Genomic DNA, 16,030 nt, shown 5'->3' with positions numbered 1-16,030 from the left:
GGCAAGGCTACCCTGGCCTAAGCGAGGGTCGGCCTTATCGAGCCTTGCTTGAGCGAGGGGTTGGCCTTGCCAAACATTGCCTATGGCCGATGGCCGGCGAACGGCCATTGGCAAAAAGAAAAGGGAAAAAAAGAATAAAGGAAAAAAAAAAGAAAGGAAGAAAAAGGGAAAAAAGGAAAAATTTTAAAAAAAATACAAAAAATTTCTATAAATTATTTAGGTCAACGTCAGTCATGCCACGTAGGACGACCAATGTTTGCGTCAATGATTTCCAGTCAAATTAAAAGGTTTATGACCGAATTGGAATAAGTGCAATAGATTTAGGACTTTCTTGGTAATTTTTCCAATTTGATTAAGAGTCAATAAATTCTATAAAAGTTGGCAAGTTATAAGAAAAGTTGGTAATTCGAAGTTGATCAAGTAACATATGTTGGTAAGCGATTCAAATAAGAATTGATAATAAAAAAAAACTGATAGATTTATAGAGAAAGCTGGTAACTCACTCAAATTAAGTGGGTAACTTTGATATGTTGGTGCGTTATGCAGATAAAAGTTGGTAATTTATTGGAACTGTCGGTAGTTTGTAGACAGTCAAATAGATATTGGTGATTTAACATCCGAATTGGTGACCTACTAATAACTTACTCAACTAACAATTTTCTAGACACCCTCTTGTAAACCAACAGCATTTGCGGTGAACCAATGTTTCTAAAGAGTTACTGATATCGAGAATGTTTATGTATTTCAAACGGAATAATAGAATCGTCCAGGCTACGGCTCAATAAGGTAACTCATTTCCCAATTAAATGAATGGACAATTTGCTGCAATCACGTTGCATGTCGGAAAGTCAATTATGTCTCTGGTCTAAAAAAATAATCGTTTATACTATTATACAAAGTAAAGAGAACCCTCCATTTGTACAGGATCACCATCGGTTTTTCTTCTAAAAATATCCTCATTGATTATCTTATAAATATTTTATCAATAGTTAAATGTGTAAATTAATAATTATATCTCATCCTTAACATACTTCAGTTTTAAATTTTGAATCTTTTCTATTTTATAAACTACCTTACAAAAAAAAATTCAGATATTGATATATTTTTCTCTTATTATATATATGTACAATTGCTTTGTATTATGTTTAATAATCTCTTTGTATGAACAAATAATTCAAATATTTCTTACAAAGACAATTTGTAAAAAATTTTAAGATGTTAATTTTTCGTACACAAATTACGTGAGAAAGCCCAAAACGGAACGGAATAATTACATTGGCAAATTGTCAAAATGTTTATGAACAAATTGATCAAATTGAAAGGTTTAGGATTTAATTGGCATATTGTGTTGTCCCAATAATGTACTCCGAAATTGATGCGGCACCTTTACCGGTCCTAGTTAAGAATGCCGACATGCATCATGGCGATAAATGTAAATAATGAGTGATGTCATAATTAATTCGTGCGACAGAGGCCACGATGATGGTAATTACATAGCCTGCGGACACTATATTAATTCTTCAAAGTAAAATTTACCACAAAAGTATCTCTTTTATTAATTAAAGTGAATTCTTATTTAGCTCTACGGTCCACATTATCATAAACAAGAAATAATATGTAGAAAAAAGAAGTTGTGAAATTTCAGAATATTTCAATAAATGTTTTTTTAGATGACTATTTGAAATAATCAAATAAAGATATTCACAATCAAAGAGAGATATATGCGCAATCTTGAAAGATATAAAAGATCAACAGAAATATCATAATTGTCTTTAACATAGGAAAATATCCTAGAAAAAAATCGTGAGAATCTCTAATACAATCATTTTATTCACAATAATCAATATCATCATCATCACCATCTTCCTCGAGACGTGATTCGGAGTCATTCCCCATGGTCATCTTCGTCTTCTCATCGTTTGCCGTCTTCTTCATCTGATTGCTCCTCCTCCTCTATTTCATCCTGTTCATGATCAAGAACACAGACTTGTGTTCATAATGAACCGCGACACTAAAACAATCCATCGCCACTGACGCTATAAAAGCTTTAACTATGTTCCATGAGGTAAAACCGCAAGCACGCTCACACACACATACCACGCTTATTTGTTATTGGCACGCGTATGAAATTCGGTGACTAACACCCCCCTTTTTTTCTGAACAAAATAACATGAACACCATTAAGCTATAAAAGGAGCACCTTTCTACATTCTCGATAATGCGAGTACTGGGAGTTAAATCAAGCAAATTGTTATTTGCACGGTCAGGAAATGTTGTTCCCTGTGGTGTGGACTGTGGATGGCAACTGAAGTGTCTAACAAACATGTAGACCAAAAGAAGAAAGAGAGCTACCTGCGGCAATTTCTTCGCTATAATTGGCACATTCGGCTGCATTGCTCTGACACTTCGCTCGAGTTCATCCGGCACTCTTACCAATGTGATTACTTCCAAGGTTTCAATCTGCCACAGTCCGTCGATCGTCTTCAGCTTCTTGCAGTCCTTAATTTCCAAGTCTTCGAGGCACTGCATTGCATTTTCCTGTATAGTCCACTCGGTCAGGTTCTCCAGCTTCCACAGTTTCAATACACGGAGGCTCGGAAATGTTCCTGCTGAGACGCTCAATGTCTTGCCCTCGTATGAGGACGCAAATAATCGGAGAGCGGTCAAACATTTCAGCTTCCCCAGGACTCCCATCGGATCGCCTTCTAGTCTCGACATGGACAAGGTAAGTACTTTTAGGTTCGGTGGGATGTGCGACTCCAACAAGCTTTGCATGCCCAAATATCCGAGCAGGTGCAAGTTGGAAAGAGACTCGAGCCCACTCATGCCATTCATTTCACTCATTTGATCTTCAACATCGTCAATCAAAGGCACGCCGGATCGATCCTTCAATCGCAATCTGAGGGATTTAAGCATCTCCAGATTCTTAATATGCTTGGTTGCTCCCGATACCGTCTTGCCATCGCACGTCAGAGCCAGCTTCATTAGGCCTGTCAACTTGCCCAGCACTTTCAACATGGGACTATCATCTTTTATGACTAAGCCCCAAATGGTTTGGATGTTGCAGTTTAATGATTTATTGGATTGCAATTGATGACGACGAGCGGCGTCATCCAAGCTCACCTCGGTCATGTATAGGTGTCGCAGATGCTCTGCCTCCAAGATTGAATCCGGCACATATTTTATGTTAGTGTACTTCAGATCCAAAGTTTCCAGGTGTAACAATTGCGCCACTGACGCCGGAAGCCATTCAAGAAGAGTCCATCTCAGTCCCAAGTACTGTAGGTTCGGCAATATTTCGCCAAGCTCCTCCGGAAGCAAAGGCTTGTAGACACCCTCGAGATCAAGTACACTCAGCAAACTCGAGTCTCTCTTCGGCACAAGTGGTCTAAGTAACAGCGCTATCTCTCCGGCCCTTGTTCCTAGCTTCACAGTATTGAATGACACGTAGCAACGAAGTTGTCCAGTGCCGCACGGCATGGAATTGTCTGGTCCTGCTTCCGGCACATTTACTTGCACCTCTGCTTCTGCTCCTCTAGAAATATCCCTATGTATGGCGATACGCGGGGCATCGAACTTACCTTCATAATGAATAGAGCAGTCATAGATCTTGAGGAATCCTTCATTCTTAGCCATCTGATAAAAGACATCGTACAACGTTCTGGGCAAGCGGCAAGTTCGGGCACTTCCATCCCATTTCCATCGAACTACATGAACCATGTTTCTCCTCACCAGATCCCTGAAACATTTCTCTGCATCAAATCCGGTTACTCCGTTCTCTGACGGTGAAGATACTAGATTTTTTTCAGCTGACCAGAGTCTGAAGAGCCTCCTCGTGGGAATCTCAGATTCCTTAGGGAACAGAGCCAAGTACAGAGCACATTGCTTGAACGGTTCTGGCAGTTTAGCAAAACTCAAATGCGCAACATCTTGGAGTGTGGGACAATCGGTAAGCCCATTGGCAAGCAGATTGACAAGCTCGGTGCATCTATTTAACGAGGTAAGCTCGGTGCATCTATCCGACGAGGTGGTTGATAAAAGTCCTCCGAGTAGCAGGATCTTTGCGGGAGAACCGCCCGATTTGCTAACAATCCTCTCTTTGAGATGGAGGAGTTTCACAGGCGGATCGACCACATCGAAAGGATGGCAGCATTTTTTCAATAACTTCTCGCTCTGTTCTCGGTTAAGGGGGCTCAACTCGAGATGCGTGGAATACCACGGATCAATGGAAGAGGGTATGTCGCGGTTAAGAGTCGTGACGATTACTCTGCTCCCATTCCTCGAGTCCGCAAGCACCATTATGAGCTTGTCCATGAGATGGAGCTTGCACAAGTCATCCAGGACTACCAGATAACAGCACTCCAGCAGGACTCGTTGGAGCAAATTGGATAGCTCTTCTTCCTTCAGACGGTCCACATCTCGCAATTCCCGGACCCCCAGCTGCTTGAGCAAGACGACGCTCAGCTGCTTGAGCAAGGCGACCATGAGCTGAACCAGGTTAGGTTCCGGCCCAACCCGGACCCAAGCACAGCGGTCGAAATGATTCTTAATGTCCGCTCGGTTGTAGACGCTCCTCACTAGAGCTGTTTTGCCGATGGCTTCCTCGCCGACCACCGAAATCACTCTCAGGTTGGCACAGTCGCCTCTTTTATCGATCAACTGCGACACGAGTTCGATCACAAAATCTTCGCGACCCACGATATGGGACTCATCCTTCATCATCCTTGCTTGGAGCGGTTCGCTCGGTGATGAAGCTCCACTGCTCCTCCCGGCATTGAGCGGTGAAATTCCAACTTCTGGATCCCACATCTCACCCGTCTCGCCATTTCCTCGTCGTCGTCTCCAAGAAGACAACGTGCAGACCCAAGACAAAGTCTTTGCCAGAGGATTTCGCGGTCCCAGTCCCTCGGATGCCTCCAGAAGGAACCGATCGGAGGAATTCTGCGCAACACGAGCGGGCTCAAGAAAACGGGATCGTACACCCGCGAAATGGAGGCTCACGGCGATGGCCGTTCAGTTTCGGGGCGCTCAAGCCTCAAGAGGTGTGATTTGCCTAAGACATTGGAAATGGCCAGTTCAGGGGAAAGATAAGGAAAGGGAAAATTGGAGTGTCTGAGCTCGAATGATTGGGGAAGAAGGGTTGTATTGGATGGTGAATTGGCAGGCACCAAAGCAAGCTTTTTATAATCGGGGGTCGATCCCCACCAGCTTCTAATTAATAAATAGGGTTAATAGTAATACCACAAAAAAAAAAACCCAAATCGATATACCTATAATAAATTTACTCCAAATTAATTTCTTAATCACCAAAAACCCCAAACCAGTACACTTGTAACAAATTTACCCTCCGTTCCGTTAAATTTTAATGTCAAATTGCTAAGTTTGATGACACGTGGCAATCGATAGGTATACTAGTTTAGGGTTTTTGGTGGTATTAATCCAATTTAATGAAATTGTGGATAAATTTTTCACAAGTATACCAATTTGAGGTTTTTTATGGTCAAAAAATTAGTTTAGAGTAAATTTATCACGAATATATCAGTTTGGGGTTTTTGAACGTCAAAAAATTAATTTGAAGTAAATTTATTTTAAGTGTATCAATTTGAAATTTTTTGTGATATTATTAATACAGCATCTTTAACCTGCCCACATCAACTTTTCGACATCACTCTTTTACCGAAAAGGCCCCATCCTTATCGTTCTGTTGGGTGGGATAGTACGATGTTATTTCGTATTGTAATAAGCAAAATCGTGAATTTCAGTTGTCAATGGGATGTCCATGAAAAAAAAACCCACAAACATTTTAAACAACATATCTTCTTTGAATTTTCAATCTCCAAATATCTGTAATAATTTAAATTATTAAAAGTTCTCTATTTCTGTGTATATACAGACACATACAGCCTTTCCTATTTCTCTCTCATGCTGAAACATTTTCACTCAACTTTTCCAAATAAGAAAAAAAAATTATTCTACATTATGTCTTATTTTTGCACAACACTCTAGAAAAATAGAAACGGATTAATCATCAGCTTGATTAACAGATTAATCACAACATTATGTTTTTGTTTTTTTTCCGTTTCTAACATCAAAAGTGTGCCATCTTTTACACGAACCGTTCAATTCTCACATATATATTAATGAGAATACTGAAACAACTCAATTTTTTCTAATTTCTTTTAAAAGTTAAAATATTAACCTCATCCGCATGTATCACGACACCATGCAATTCAGTGTGCGAATCTCACTATATCAAAAATCATATCGCATGGGCTATATACTATCAACGCGCCTATAATGCTGTCAATAGCGAGTCTCACAGTTTTTTGAGATGTGACTTTTAGTAGATACATCTACAAGACTTGATGTGATTTGCCTTCATTTAAAACGGCACAAGTCTCACAGTTTTTGAAGATGTGATTCGCCTTCATTCAGTAGAAATAGAATGCGTCCAAATAATAAGTGCAATCCACCTCTAACAAGCAAAAGAACCTCGGGGGGAAAATGGTCCAAAGAGACATGGATTCATTTCTGAGTAGCCAACCATACAGATACATAAATAGAATAACATACAGATGACGGGAACAGATCGAAAAGGGTAACATGCACAGAAACGGCAAACATCGGCGACTTCCTAGAGGTCATAAACTCTCAATAATATATATGTAGCCCAAGAAAAGTTCCTCTCTCTCTCTCTCTCTCTGTTCCCCCTTGAACCATTAAGCCAAAAACCAGGCATGTTACTGATAATACATGAGCTGCTGGGCAGCCGCAACATTTTGAAACCCACCATCATATATTGCCTGGCTTCCACCAGCAACTCCCATACCCATCGCTGCCTGCTTGAGAGGATGCTGTCCTTGCATGAGAGGATGCATGCCACCCATCTTGCTCATTGCCAATTGTCGCTCGTAGGCTAATAGTTCAGCAGTAGAAAGGCCTGGTAATGGTGCCGCTGCAGCAGGTGGAGGAAGGGGATTGGAGCTTGTTCCTGGGGGAGTAGGCTTGCTACCCCAGGAACACTGCAAGCACAAACAAATCAGAAGTCAGCTTAAGTTCAATCGAAAACACCAGGGGGACGAAGTCTTGTATTAACTACCGTTTTCACATGCTAGATCCCCTGATCTATTTTTACCACTGCCAAGATGCGGACAGCAATTATATCTAAAACTATATGCCACGAAAAGCCCATCTAAATTATTGAAGAGATAAGAACACTTCACTTGTATTGCCAGAGAACCATGTCATATTACCATAACACATGCCACCTTTGCTTATCCTTTTAGAGGATAAGAGGCATGGCCAAACATGTTGTGGCACAACATGCTGATGAAGTCATAGCTACAGCATTTACAGATTGAGTTTAAATTCAACTGTCCTAAGTCAAAGAGCACTAAGCTCATCCAAAACGGTTTAGTGCAGTCACTAAATACACAAAACTCAAAGACAACTTGGATTCAAATCTCGGTGTAAACAAAAATGAGGTTTTTGACCAAAGGTTAACTATGGGAGGTAGTCCGATTTACGATCAGGAAAAGGAAAAAAGTGCGATAATTTCAACTTATATCAGCATAACTGCAGAATTAATAATCTCCCACTACATTTTCTATGGAACAGATGCTTTTCAAACCATCAGCACTCTGAAATAAAAAATTACAAAATGAAGAGCATTAGTAATAACGCTCTTCATTTCTAATGCTCTTCATTTAACAAGCCCAAGAACACACCTTAATTTGTCTTCCACATAGAAGTGACTGAGTATTTCCCATTTGAATGGCCAATGCTGCTTCTGCATGAGTACTATACCTCACGAAACCAAATCCTTTATCTCTTTGGACCCGAACCTCCTCAATCACTCCAGCACCAAGAGCATGAAAATGGCGATGGAGTTCAAGCTGAGTGACCTGCAAATTTAAAATGACTGAGAATTTCCCCAAAAAAATTGGTGAAATAATTTCTGAAATGAGCCTATACAGTCATTTTATATGAGCTCACGTGCACACACACATATTTATAATGATTCAATTATAGCATAAATTTTGCCAAGTCATAATGACAGCCTTTCCTAGGCGGTATAGTGAACTAAACTTGAACAAAAGACATATGGGAAAACTGCATATTGTATCATGTTCCATGGGGTAAGATGCACCCGATCATTTCAAAAGAAATAACACTTTACAAGTCATAGTTCACAAAACTACCTCCTATTTCATAACCTCCACAATCTCTTGTAAATGCCCATCACCAAAAAATCCGAATACTTACAAGTGTCATTTTAATCACTTGAAAGGCCAAATTTAAGCTTGCAATTGTCGGAGCCATTTTCCATATAAGCAGGTTTAACTTTGATAGAAATAGAATAAGCTCATCAGCTCTTCCTCTCTACTCATTCACCTACTCTTCGCAAACCCACTTCCTGAATTCTCTCCGCTAAATACCGCTCCAAGTATGAACTAATGTAGTACCGACATCAAATAGCTTATGATAAAAAGTATAACAGAATAAATTAGCCTCAAAAAATTACTTCGGTATGGACACGCTCAATGTGGTTGCATTAATTATAGTTAACTTAATCTAATACTATATATGTATCTTGGTGCAAAAGCAAGGGGACTATCAGTGTTGACATGCGGTTAAACGAAGTATTCATCTTTTATTCAGACAATTCTTTCTTTTATTATTTTTTTAAAAAACTAAAAACACTAAGTAAGAAAATATGAAATTTTCAAAGAGGAGAACCATCTTTCACGTAAATTTAAAAAAGAACGTTAATTTTAAAAAACTCCAAGAAAAATTTTAATGACTTCAAGAGATCTCAAAAGTTCGTATTATTTAGTTTTAGAAATTCGAAGTGGTCAACAACAAACAGAAGTCAAAGCTCAAATACTGAAAACTGAAAATTTGAAAGAAAAAAAAAGATCAATCCAAATAATCTCTAATATGATTTGGTTTACCACTTAATTTTCCCACAACAATTATCATGTAAGCAAATTGAGAAAGATTCGCAGAATGAGATAAATAGGGTGGATGGAATTAGCATTTAAAAAATTATTTATTTTCTTATACTTCTCCAAGAACTATACGATTCATGTGCAATCACCTATACAATTATATGCAATTTCATTTGAAATTAATTAAAGCATTTTTTTCAACTCTAATTCTAATTTGTCTTCTAATCATTGTTGAATTGTGTAAACTGAAATTATCTAACCTTCTCGTGAGACTTTGTCTCCTCGTAATGTTGGCGCTCAAAGAGCATAATACAATACTTCCACATTTACTTATTGCAAAAGTTAGCATCAAATTAACTAATGAAGAGGAAAAAAATACAATTCAATCTGATATGAAGAAAACATGAAAAGAATTAGAACTTTCTCAATAAAAATTTTCACAGTTTCTTTTGATACAATTTTATTACTGGTCACAAAAAGTATAAGGCCCAGATGGCTAGTGTTGTAATGTCAATATGAAGATGTAAAGCGTAATTTTAATAACACGCGATGCAAATTTTACAGTACCCCCAGTTCATGATGAAAATACTAGTTTTCCCTACAGATAATCTGGAAAAATCCACTTTGATTTGCCCCCAAATTACTTAAAAATCAACCATATGGACAGCATCACCAAAGGATAGTACAAAGAAAGAGGGATCAGTCTTGCCTCTGAAGCTAAATTTCCTACATAAACAGTTGTATACTGAGGATTATTTTCCGGAGCATCACTGTTTGTACCCTCCTTACCATCCTCTGCAATGAAAAAAAAAAGAGAGAGTAGATGATACGTGATTCAATCATGAGAAAGAAAATGCTTATAACAGTTGATAATACAATGACTCAGGCAGTAAAACTTAAAGTGCTTGTTCCTTCAAGCATCGCATATCAGCCAAGATGAATCCAAGAAAATTTTGTTCCAAAAATTGGCTAACCTGATGAGCCATTGGTTAGCTCCACCACACTCTTGGCATCAGAGCTCTGCTTATCTTCAATGCCACCAGCACCCTTTGTTGCCCAATTGCAACGGATCTGTCTACTGCCAAGCCATTTCCCTGAAATATAAAGCAAGAATACATGGAGACAGTAAAAAGAACTAGCCATCATGTAATTACCAGGGAAGAATGTTCAACTTTCTGACATTTCACTGAACCACTGAACTTCCACTATACCATCCAAAACAATTCAATTGTTGCCAACTTCTTCTTACTATGTCCAAATTTCTAACACAAAGTGATCTTTAATTGACCCACAGGGCCTATTAAATATGATGCATCATCCAAATCTACAGTAATCAATGTGCTCACAAAATAGCAAACAAAAAGGCATCACCTATTTGTCAAATTTTTTTATGCCATTGGATTAACAATGTGCCTTGAGCGGACAACCGCATTGATTTTTGTAAAATTGTGAATGGAACAAAAATGTAATAAAGTTTTGTGACAACCCTAAATTTCCTTTTCTTTTGGCAAAAGACAACCACATATATTTAAAAATGAAAAATGGCTCAAAATTGAGGACCTCCGTTAATTTCTTACCCCCAAGACATCGAGCCAATCTAGGTATCTGAGGGAAACAGCATGATTAAGATCCAAGAAAGAAATATGTCTGGAAGTTTCAATAGTCTCTTTAAGAAAATCTGAACTTCAGTATTAATAGTTCATCTGTTTCACTATTCCAATATCCAAGATAAAGAAGGAAATCTCCTTAACATGGACGGCCATAACACATGTAAGTGTCAGAAAAATAGTTTTGTTCAGAAGGCAGAACAGTTACCGGTCAAATCATTTATTGCACTCTGGGCATCCTGAACACAAACAGAACCACCACAAATTAACAGACAACCTTAATACTGGAGATTCGGTACAATAGAATATATATGTGTATAATGGATGTAGAACATATAGATGTAGGAAACGACAATAGGTTCAGGAGAATGCAATAAAGCACCTGTTGGTTCCTGAAAGAAACAAAGCCGAACCCTCTTGAACGTCCAGTCTTCTGATCCCACATAACCCGTGCATCTCTGTGATTTAGCACAAAGGTCCAATTTAATACCACATACATTTTAACTTGACTGACGAGAATGCATAACGCTATCATAATTTCTTTTTACTAGGTCTTTTTTACTAGAAAGTTTGCACTTTCAGGAAAAAAAACCAAGATAAGGAGATGTGAAACTTACGAACAGCTGGGATAAACAGAAAAGCATGCAAATAACATGGCATCCGTCACCTCAGCACTGAGGTCGCCAACAAAAATGTTGTAATGGCCTACACATCCAAAAGGTAGTTATATGAAGCAACGATGAAAAAAAGTATTATAGCACCATGAGAACGTAATAATATACTATTGTAGAACAAGAACCAGAGCAAACCTGAAGTATCCTCTCTCTGACCACTGGCATATGCCCAATTAACTTTGATGGGTTGCCCAAATCTGCAAGCCGTGGAATAGGACAAGCTCAGCAAAAAGAGAGTAATCCAATGGCATGATGGCTCAAGTTGTAATTGTAACATAGGTAACTAAAAATCCAGTATAGTTTCTACTCACAGATGCCTTCCATTCAGAGAAAGAATCGCGAGAGCAGCGGATCTTTGATCAAAGTAGTGAATAAACCCATATGACGACTGTGTATAGCAGGGAAAACAGAAATTTTAGCAATAGACAACATCCAAGCAACAGATTCTATCATTTCTGTTTATTTTTTCCAGGTGCTTCGGCAATTCATCAAAACCCAAATACAGAAAAAAATCTAACTTTCAAATCGTAACCTATACCTTCTCCTTTCTAATAAGTTTGCAGCCCTCAACAGGACCTGTACTAGCAAAAACCTCTTGAAGAAGTGGTTCTGTCACCTGAGTATGAATGTTTCCCACATAGCTGCATTATACAATGAACCAAGAACAATAAGTTTCTAACTCGAGAATTTGAAAACAAAAAATGAACTCCTAGTGTCCCTGAGTTAAGTCCAAACAAGGATGTAAGAAAACTCATAAGAAAAATTTCGGTGCATCTTCAAGCAAAAGTGTTGATGTCAGAAGATTTACAATCAATGAGCATATATGAGCAATTATTCACTGCACAAATCTGAGCCTTACATAGCTACTCAATTTGAGGTAACCAAAGAAATATGACAACTAATAAACAGGCAAATGAAACAGAGAAATGGAAATAAAAGTATGGAGGAAGGTCTAGACAAAGACTCACACACTGCGGCAAGTACTTGGATCAAAACCAGGAGGCAGATTTCCACTTGCAATCGGTTCAATCTGCAGAACAATAGGAGGAAAAGAAAATTCAAACGAAAGAACAAAAAAAGTAGGGAACGTTGCTTTGTTTGAGAGTATTCTAATCCAAAGACAAAGAGATATCATGGTAATACCTAATTAAGCAGGCAAAGATGAACCAAGATTCGTGCAAAAAATAATGATCCATAATGGGCAAGACAAGATAAGAAAGAAGATTAACAAAGAGAGTCCAACAAACAGCCATTCCAAAGAATTCATAATCTGCAAACTAAATTACACCATTAAAGCAATAATAGTGAGCTGTAATAACCAACTTCTAACATCAAGTCCCAACAAAAACTTCTGTGATCTAGTCAGGATATTTATTAATGCATAGCTAGAGCATTGATCAAATTTTCTAAGAAAGAATGACTTAGTGCCTAGCGGGAGCTTCACAAAACGCATAATCTGAAAGTTTCCAAGGACAAAGAGAAAGACCAAATATTCCAACTAAATACACTAAACATGGAATAAAACAAAATCCTCAACCAATTATCATTTGTGAGGATATATTCTATGAAAGTATTCCCTATCTTCACCTCTTCTCACATAATGATAATCTCAAATACTTAAAATTTCAATATCTGCAACGGTTGCTCCTTCAACCCATGCCTTGCCACACAATAGAAATTTATCGTGCTTGCACAGTACTACATCTATATGTCAACTTGTCAAATGTTGTCAATACTGCATTACAAGTAATTTCTGAACAAATATAATTCCAGCCCATCATCACCATCTTTGCCGTGATCCAATCTTATTCTGTGCCACTAGCCCTAATCCCCCAAACCCATTCTCCTCTTTTGCTAGCTTTTTACCTCACTCATGCTCACTAATAACCGGATGCCACAAATTCCATGATGCCACAGGCCTCACCGCATAATTCACCATCCCAATCTTTGCATCATTCACCCATGACCCATAATTCTTCCATCTCAATGACTGGAAATTCTCAAAAGTCCTTCTACTTTTGCTTGACTAATCATCAAAAGTTTCTCATATACCCTATCTAAAGTAACACTACACGAACAACAACCGTGTACTTAACAAGAGTATAGGAAGACAGATGAATATAGAAGGAATTAACTCCATATCCTGCTTAAGGGAATATTCGCAGAGTTTTAATGGAGTTCAAAAAATTCTGCCAAGCATAATGTCTTGGATAAAAGAGAATATTTTCTTATTCTCCTTCTTAGTGAACTATTTTTTTAAGTTCCATCTAAACCGTTTGCAGAGAGCTTCTGTGTTCTCTCCTTTAGAATATAAGGTAAACGAGCTGAAGCTTAAGCATACCACCGTAAGTCCATCAACTCAAGTTATTCACCCTAACCCTCACGAAGTGGATGGATGGAGGATTAAATAAGCTTGCACAGCCAAAGAAAGGTGAAATGACATGGCGGCCTTCTTACAGTGGCAGTAGAAGTGCCCAGTCTTGGAAAAGACAATCAAAGGAAGAGTTTATGGTCAAGTAGCAGTTGACCTTTACCAGATAGAAGCTTGTAAGTTGCAATGTAAGTGGTCATTTGCTCTCAGTTCTTCCTAGTATCTCAAGGGAATTAGAGCAATTTACAGACCACCCCATAAGCTGAAGCCGAAAAAGAAACAATTTTCACGTCGAGCAATTGAATGTCTTTCAAAAGGGTCAAAGATCATGTTTGGACCCTGCAGCATACCATTAAGTTTTAAATTTACAGACCCTGCAGCAATTGCTCTTCGACTCTAGAATCAGTACCTAATGGGTGGCAATCAGCGAACTCGACAAACTGCACGGATCATTCGTTTTCTGATAGATGGAACTGAAGAACGAAAGACGGGAAGCCGCACCTCATTCCCACCTTCTTCTTGATAACTAACCTACTTAAAAAGACGTCTTCACCATATCTAACAAAGAAAATCGCAACTACACAAGCACAAGCACTCAAAGGGTATCCAAGAACAAGCGCTGCAGGACCCTAAGCTGCACAAATTTTATACAAACAAACCACTTCCCTGCGACCTCAAACCCTTTGTCTAACAACACGGTCCGACCCCCACAAGAAGACAAAGACCAGATTTTGATCAAACTGTTCACACTCCATCACCTCACTCCGATCAAAACCCCCACCCCGAACACCCGGAACCATCGCGATCGCGAGCTCGGGAGGGTCACGAACGCATCCGACAACAATCTCGCGAGCTCCGACCGAGAAAACACCAAACGCGCGACGGGGCGGGCGAGACGCGTGGTTACCTGAGGAGGAGGAGGAGGAGGAGCCAAGAGGCCCGGGTGGTAGAGCGACTGCTGCTGGAGAAGGGCTTGCTGCATCAAGGCCTGCTGCTGCTGCTGCTGCTGCTGCTGCTGCTTCAGCCGGTGATGCTGCATTTTCCCCCGCAGATTTTCCCGGCAGATTTTCCCCCGCAGATTTTCCCGTCAAAATTGAAGGGGGGAGCTCCTTCCTCCTCCTCCCTTTTCCCACCCTTTTTTTTCTTTTTCCCGAGAAAATCGAGCGTTAGGGTTCGTTTGGTTCGGTTTGGGTGGGGTGGTCTTCTTCGCTCCTCGCGTGTTCCGAGTCGGGGGAATTTAAATTCTATTTCGCGAAAAAAAAAAATATTTAATTAAAATCTGAAAAATCTCGGTCAATTGTAAATATCTTATTTAATATCAAGAATAAAATTCGGTGATGATATTCGATTATTGGAGTAAAGTTGAGTAAAGTTGGGGCTTGGTTTTGCTTATCCCATTAGGCCAACCATAAGGTGACACGTGTGCAAGTTACTGTGTAGCATAGTCGTTTCCTTCGTTTTTTTCCCCCCTATTAATACTCTGTTTTTTCCTAGTAAGCATCATCATATTTTTATGCTCAGTGATAGGAACTATTTATAATAAATTTGGCATTTGAAGAAATTCGTAGGTTGGTTTCGATTATGAAAAAAAGAAAATGTGGCTATGCCTAATTTGGAGGATTAGGAAGCGAAGCAAATTAATCTTCATTAAGTTTTCTTGAACCTTCATTATTGTGATTTCAAGCTGATGGTCAATTTCCATTGGTGGCGCAGAAAATCTACGTGATAAGACGTCATTTTTCACTACTAGAATGTCTATGATGTTCTTTTCTAATCAATGGATGGGGCTTGTACATGTTATACGAATTATCATTCGATAAGATCTGAGATTCTATTTAATCTTTTAACAGGGGTTAATTCCAAAAAAAAGCACCAACTTTAGGTCAAGGGACAATTTTGGCCCGAAATTTTTTTTTTCCATAAAAAAGTATCAACTTTAGGTCGAGGGACAATTATGGCCCGAACTTTTTTTTGTCCCGTAAAAAAGTACCAACTTTAGGTCGAGAGACAATTCTGGCCCGAACTTTTTTTTGTCTCGTAAAAAAGCATCAACTTTCACTTAAATCCCAAATCTGGCCCTTATTGACTTAAAACAATTGATTTTCCAACTTGATTATTCCACCTTAGCAATAAATCCACGTGACTTATTGATTGGATTTAAAGCATTATTCATTGTCTTATTCTCTGAACCACAGCTTGAAGAATAACGGTGAAACTGTTCGTCTCCTTCACTTCACCGGCAAGTCAAAAATATCTCCAGATTGAATCTTTCTAGCCAAACTTCGTCGTTTGTCGTAATCTAAAACTGTAGACCACCGCCCGTCGACAGATGCCATGGAAGAGATTCGCCAGGCTCACCACCATAACTTTTTTTCTCAAATAAGAGTAACTTCAGATAAAAAGTCATTGGGGGGCCAAATTTGAGAT

General features: G+C 38.8%; 2 protein-coding genes across 2 annotated transcripts; both read right to left on the bottom strand.

The window, feature by feature from the left end:
- Positions 1-1,912: 1,912 nt before the first annotated feature.
- Positions 1,913-4,809, bottom strand: LOC115691021 (probable disease resistance protein RF45). The gene is made up of 2 exons (XM_056320579.1): positions 2,353-4,809; positions 1,913-1,963 (listed from the first exon to the last, which is right to left on the bottom strand). Exons 1-2 carry the CDS (start codon positions 4,807-4,809, stop codon positions 1,913-1,915), a joined length of 2,508 nt encoding a protein of 835 aa, XP_056176554.1.
- Positions 4,810-6,505: 1,696 nt separating this feature from the next.
- Positions 6,506-14,669, bottom strand: LOC115691038 (oligouridylate-binding protein 1B). Its single transcript, XM_030617589.2, has 12 exons — positions 14,511-14,669; positions 12,201-12,262; positions 11,771-11,873; positions 11,544-11,620; positions 11,368-11,429; positions 11,176-11,263; positions 10,941-11,016; positions 10,767-10,797; positions 9,926-10,045; positions 9,661-9,746; positions 7,728-7,904; positions 6,506-7,022 (listed from the first exon to the last, which is right to left on the bottom strand). The coding sequence occupies exons 1-12, from the start codon at positions 14,640-14,642 to the stop codon at positions 6,741-6,743; spliced, it is 1,296 nt and encodes a 431-aa protein (XP_030473449.2). The 5' UTR covers positions 14,643-14,669; the 3' UTR covers positions 6,506-6,740.
- Positions 14,670-16,030: the final 1,361 nt, after the last annotated feature.

Source organism: Syzygium oleosum, unplaced genomic scaffold (genome assembly GCF_021117445.2).
Source record: "Syzygium oleosum isolate NSW1041296 unplaced genomic scaffold, Sole_v2.1 Sole_v2.20, whole genome shotgun sequence".
In the NCBI taxonomy this organism is placed as follows: domain Eukaryota; kingdom Viridiplantae; phylum Streptophyta; class Magnoliopsida; order Myrtales; family Myrtaceae; genus Syzygium; species Syzygium oleosum.
Note: the sequence above shows the minus strand (reverse complement) of the source record. Positions and strands in the feature narration are given on the sequence as shown.

Coding starts and splice junctions, on each gene's coding strand:
- LOC115691021 (XM_056320579.1), bottom strand. CDS start 4,809: ATGTGGGATCCAGAAGTTGGAATTTCACCGCTCAATGCCGGGAGGAGC. Junction 1,964..2,352: donor TAGCGAAGAAATTGCCGCAG/GTAGCTCTCTTT, acceptor GATCATGAACAG/GATGAAATAGAGGAGGAGGA.
- LOC115691038 (XM_030617589.2), bottom strand. CDS start 14,642: ATGCAGCATCACCGGCTGAAGCAGCAGCAGCAGCAGCAGCAGCAGCAG. Junction 11,430..11,543: donor TCTCTGAATGGAAGGCATCT/GTGAGTAGAAAC, acceptor CACGGCTTGCAG/ATTTGGGCAACCCATCAAAG. Junction 11,264..11,367: donor TCAGAGAGAGGATACTTCAG/GTTTGCTCTGGT, acceptor TTGGATGTGTAG/GCCATTACAACATTTTTGTT.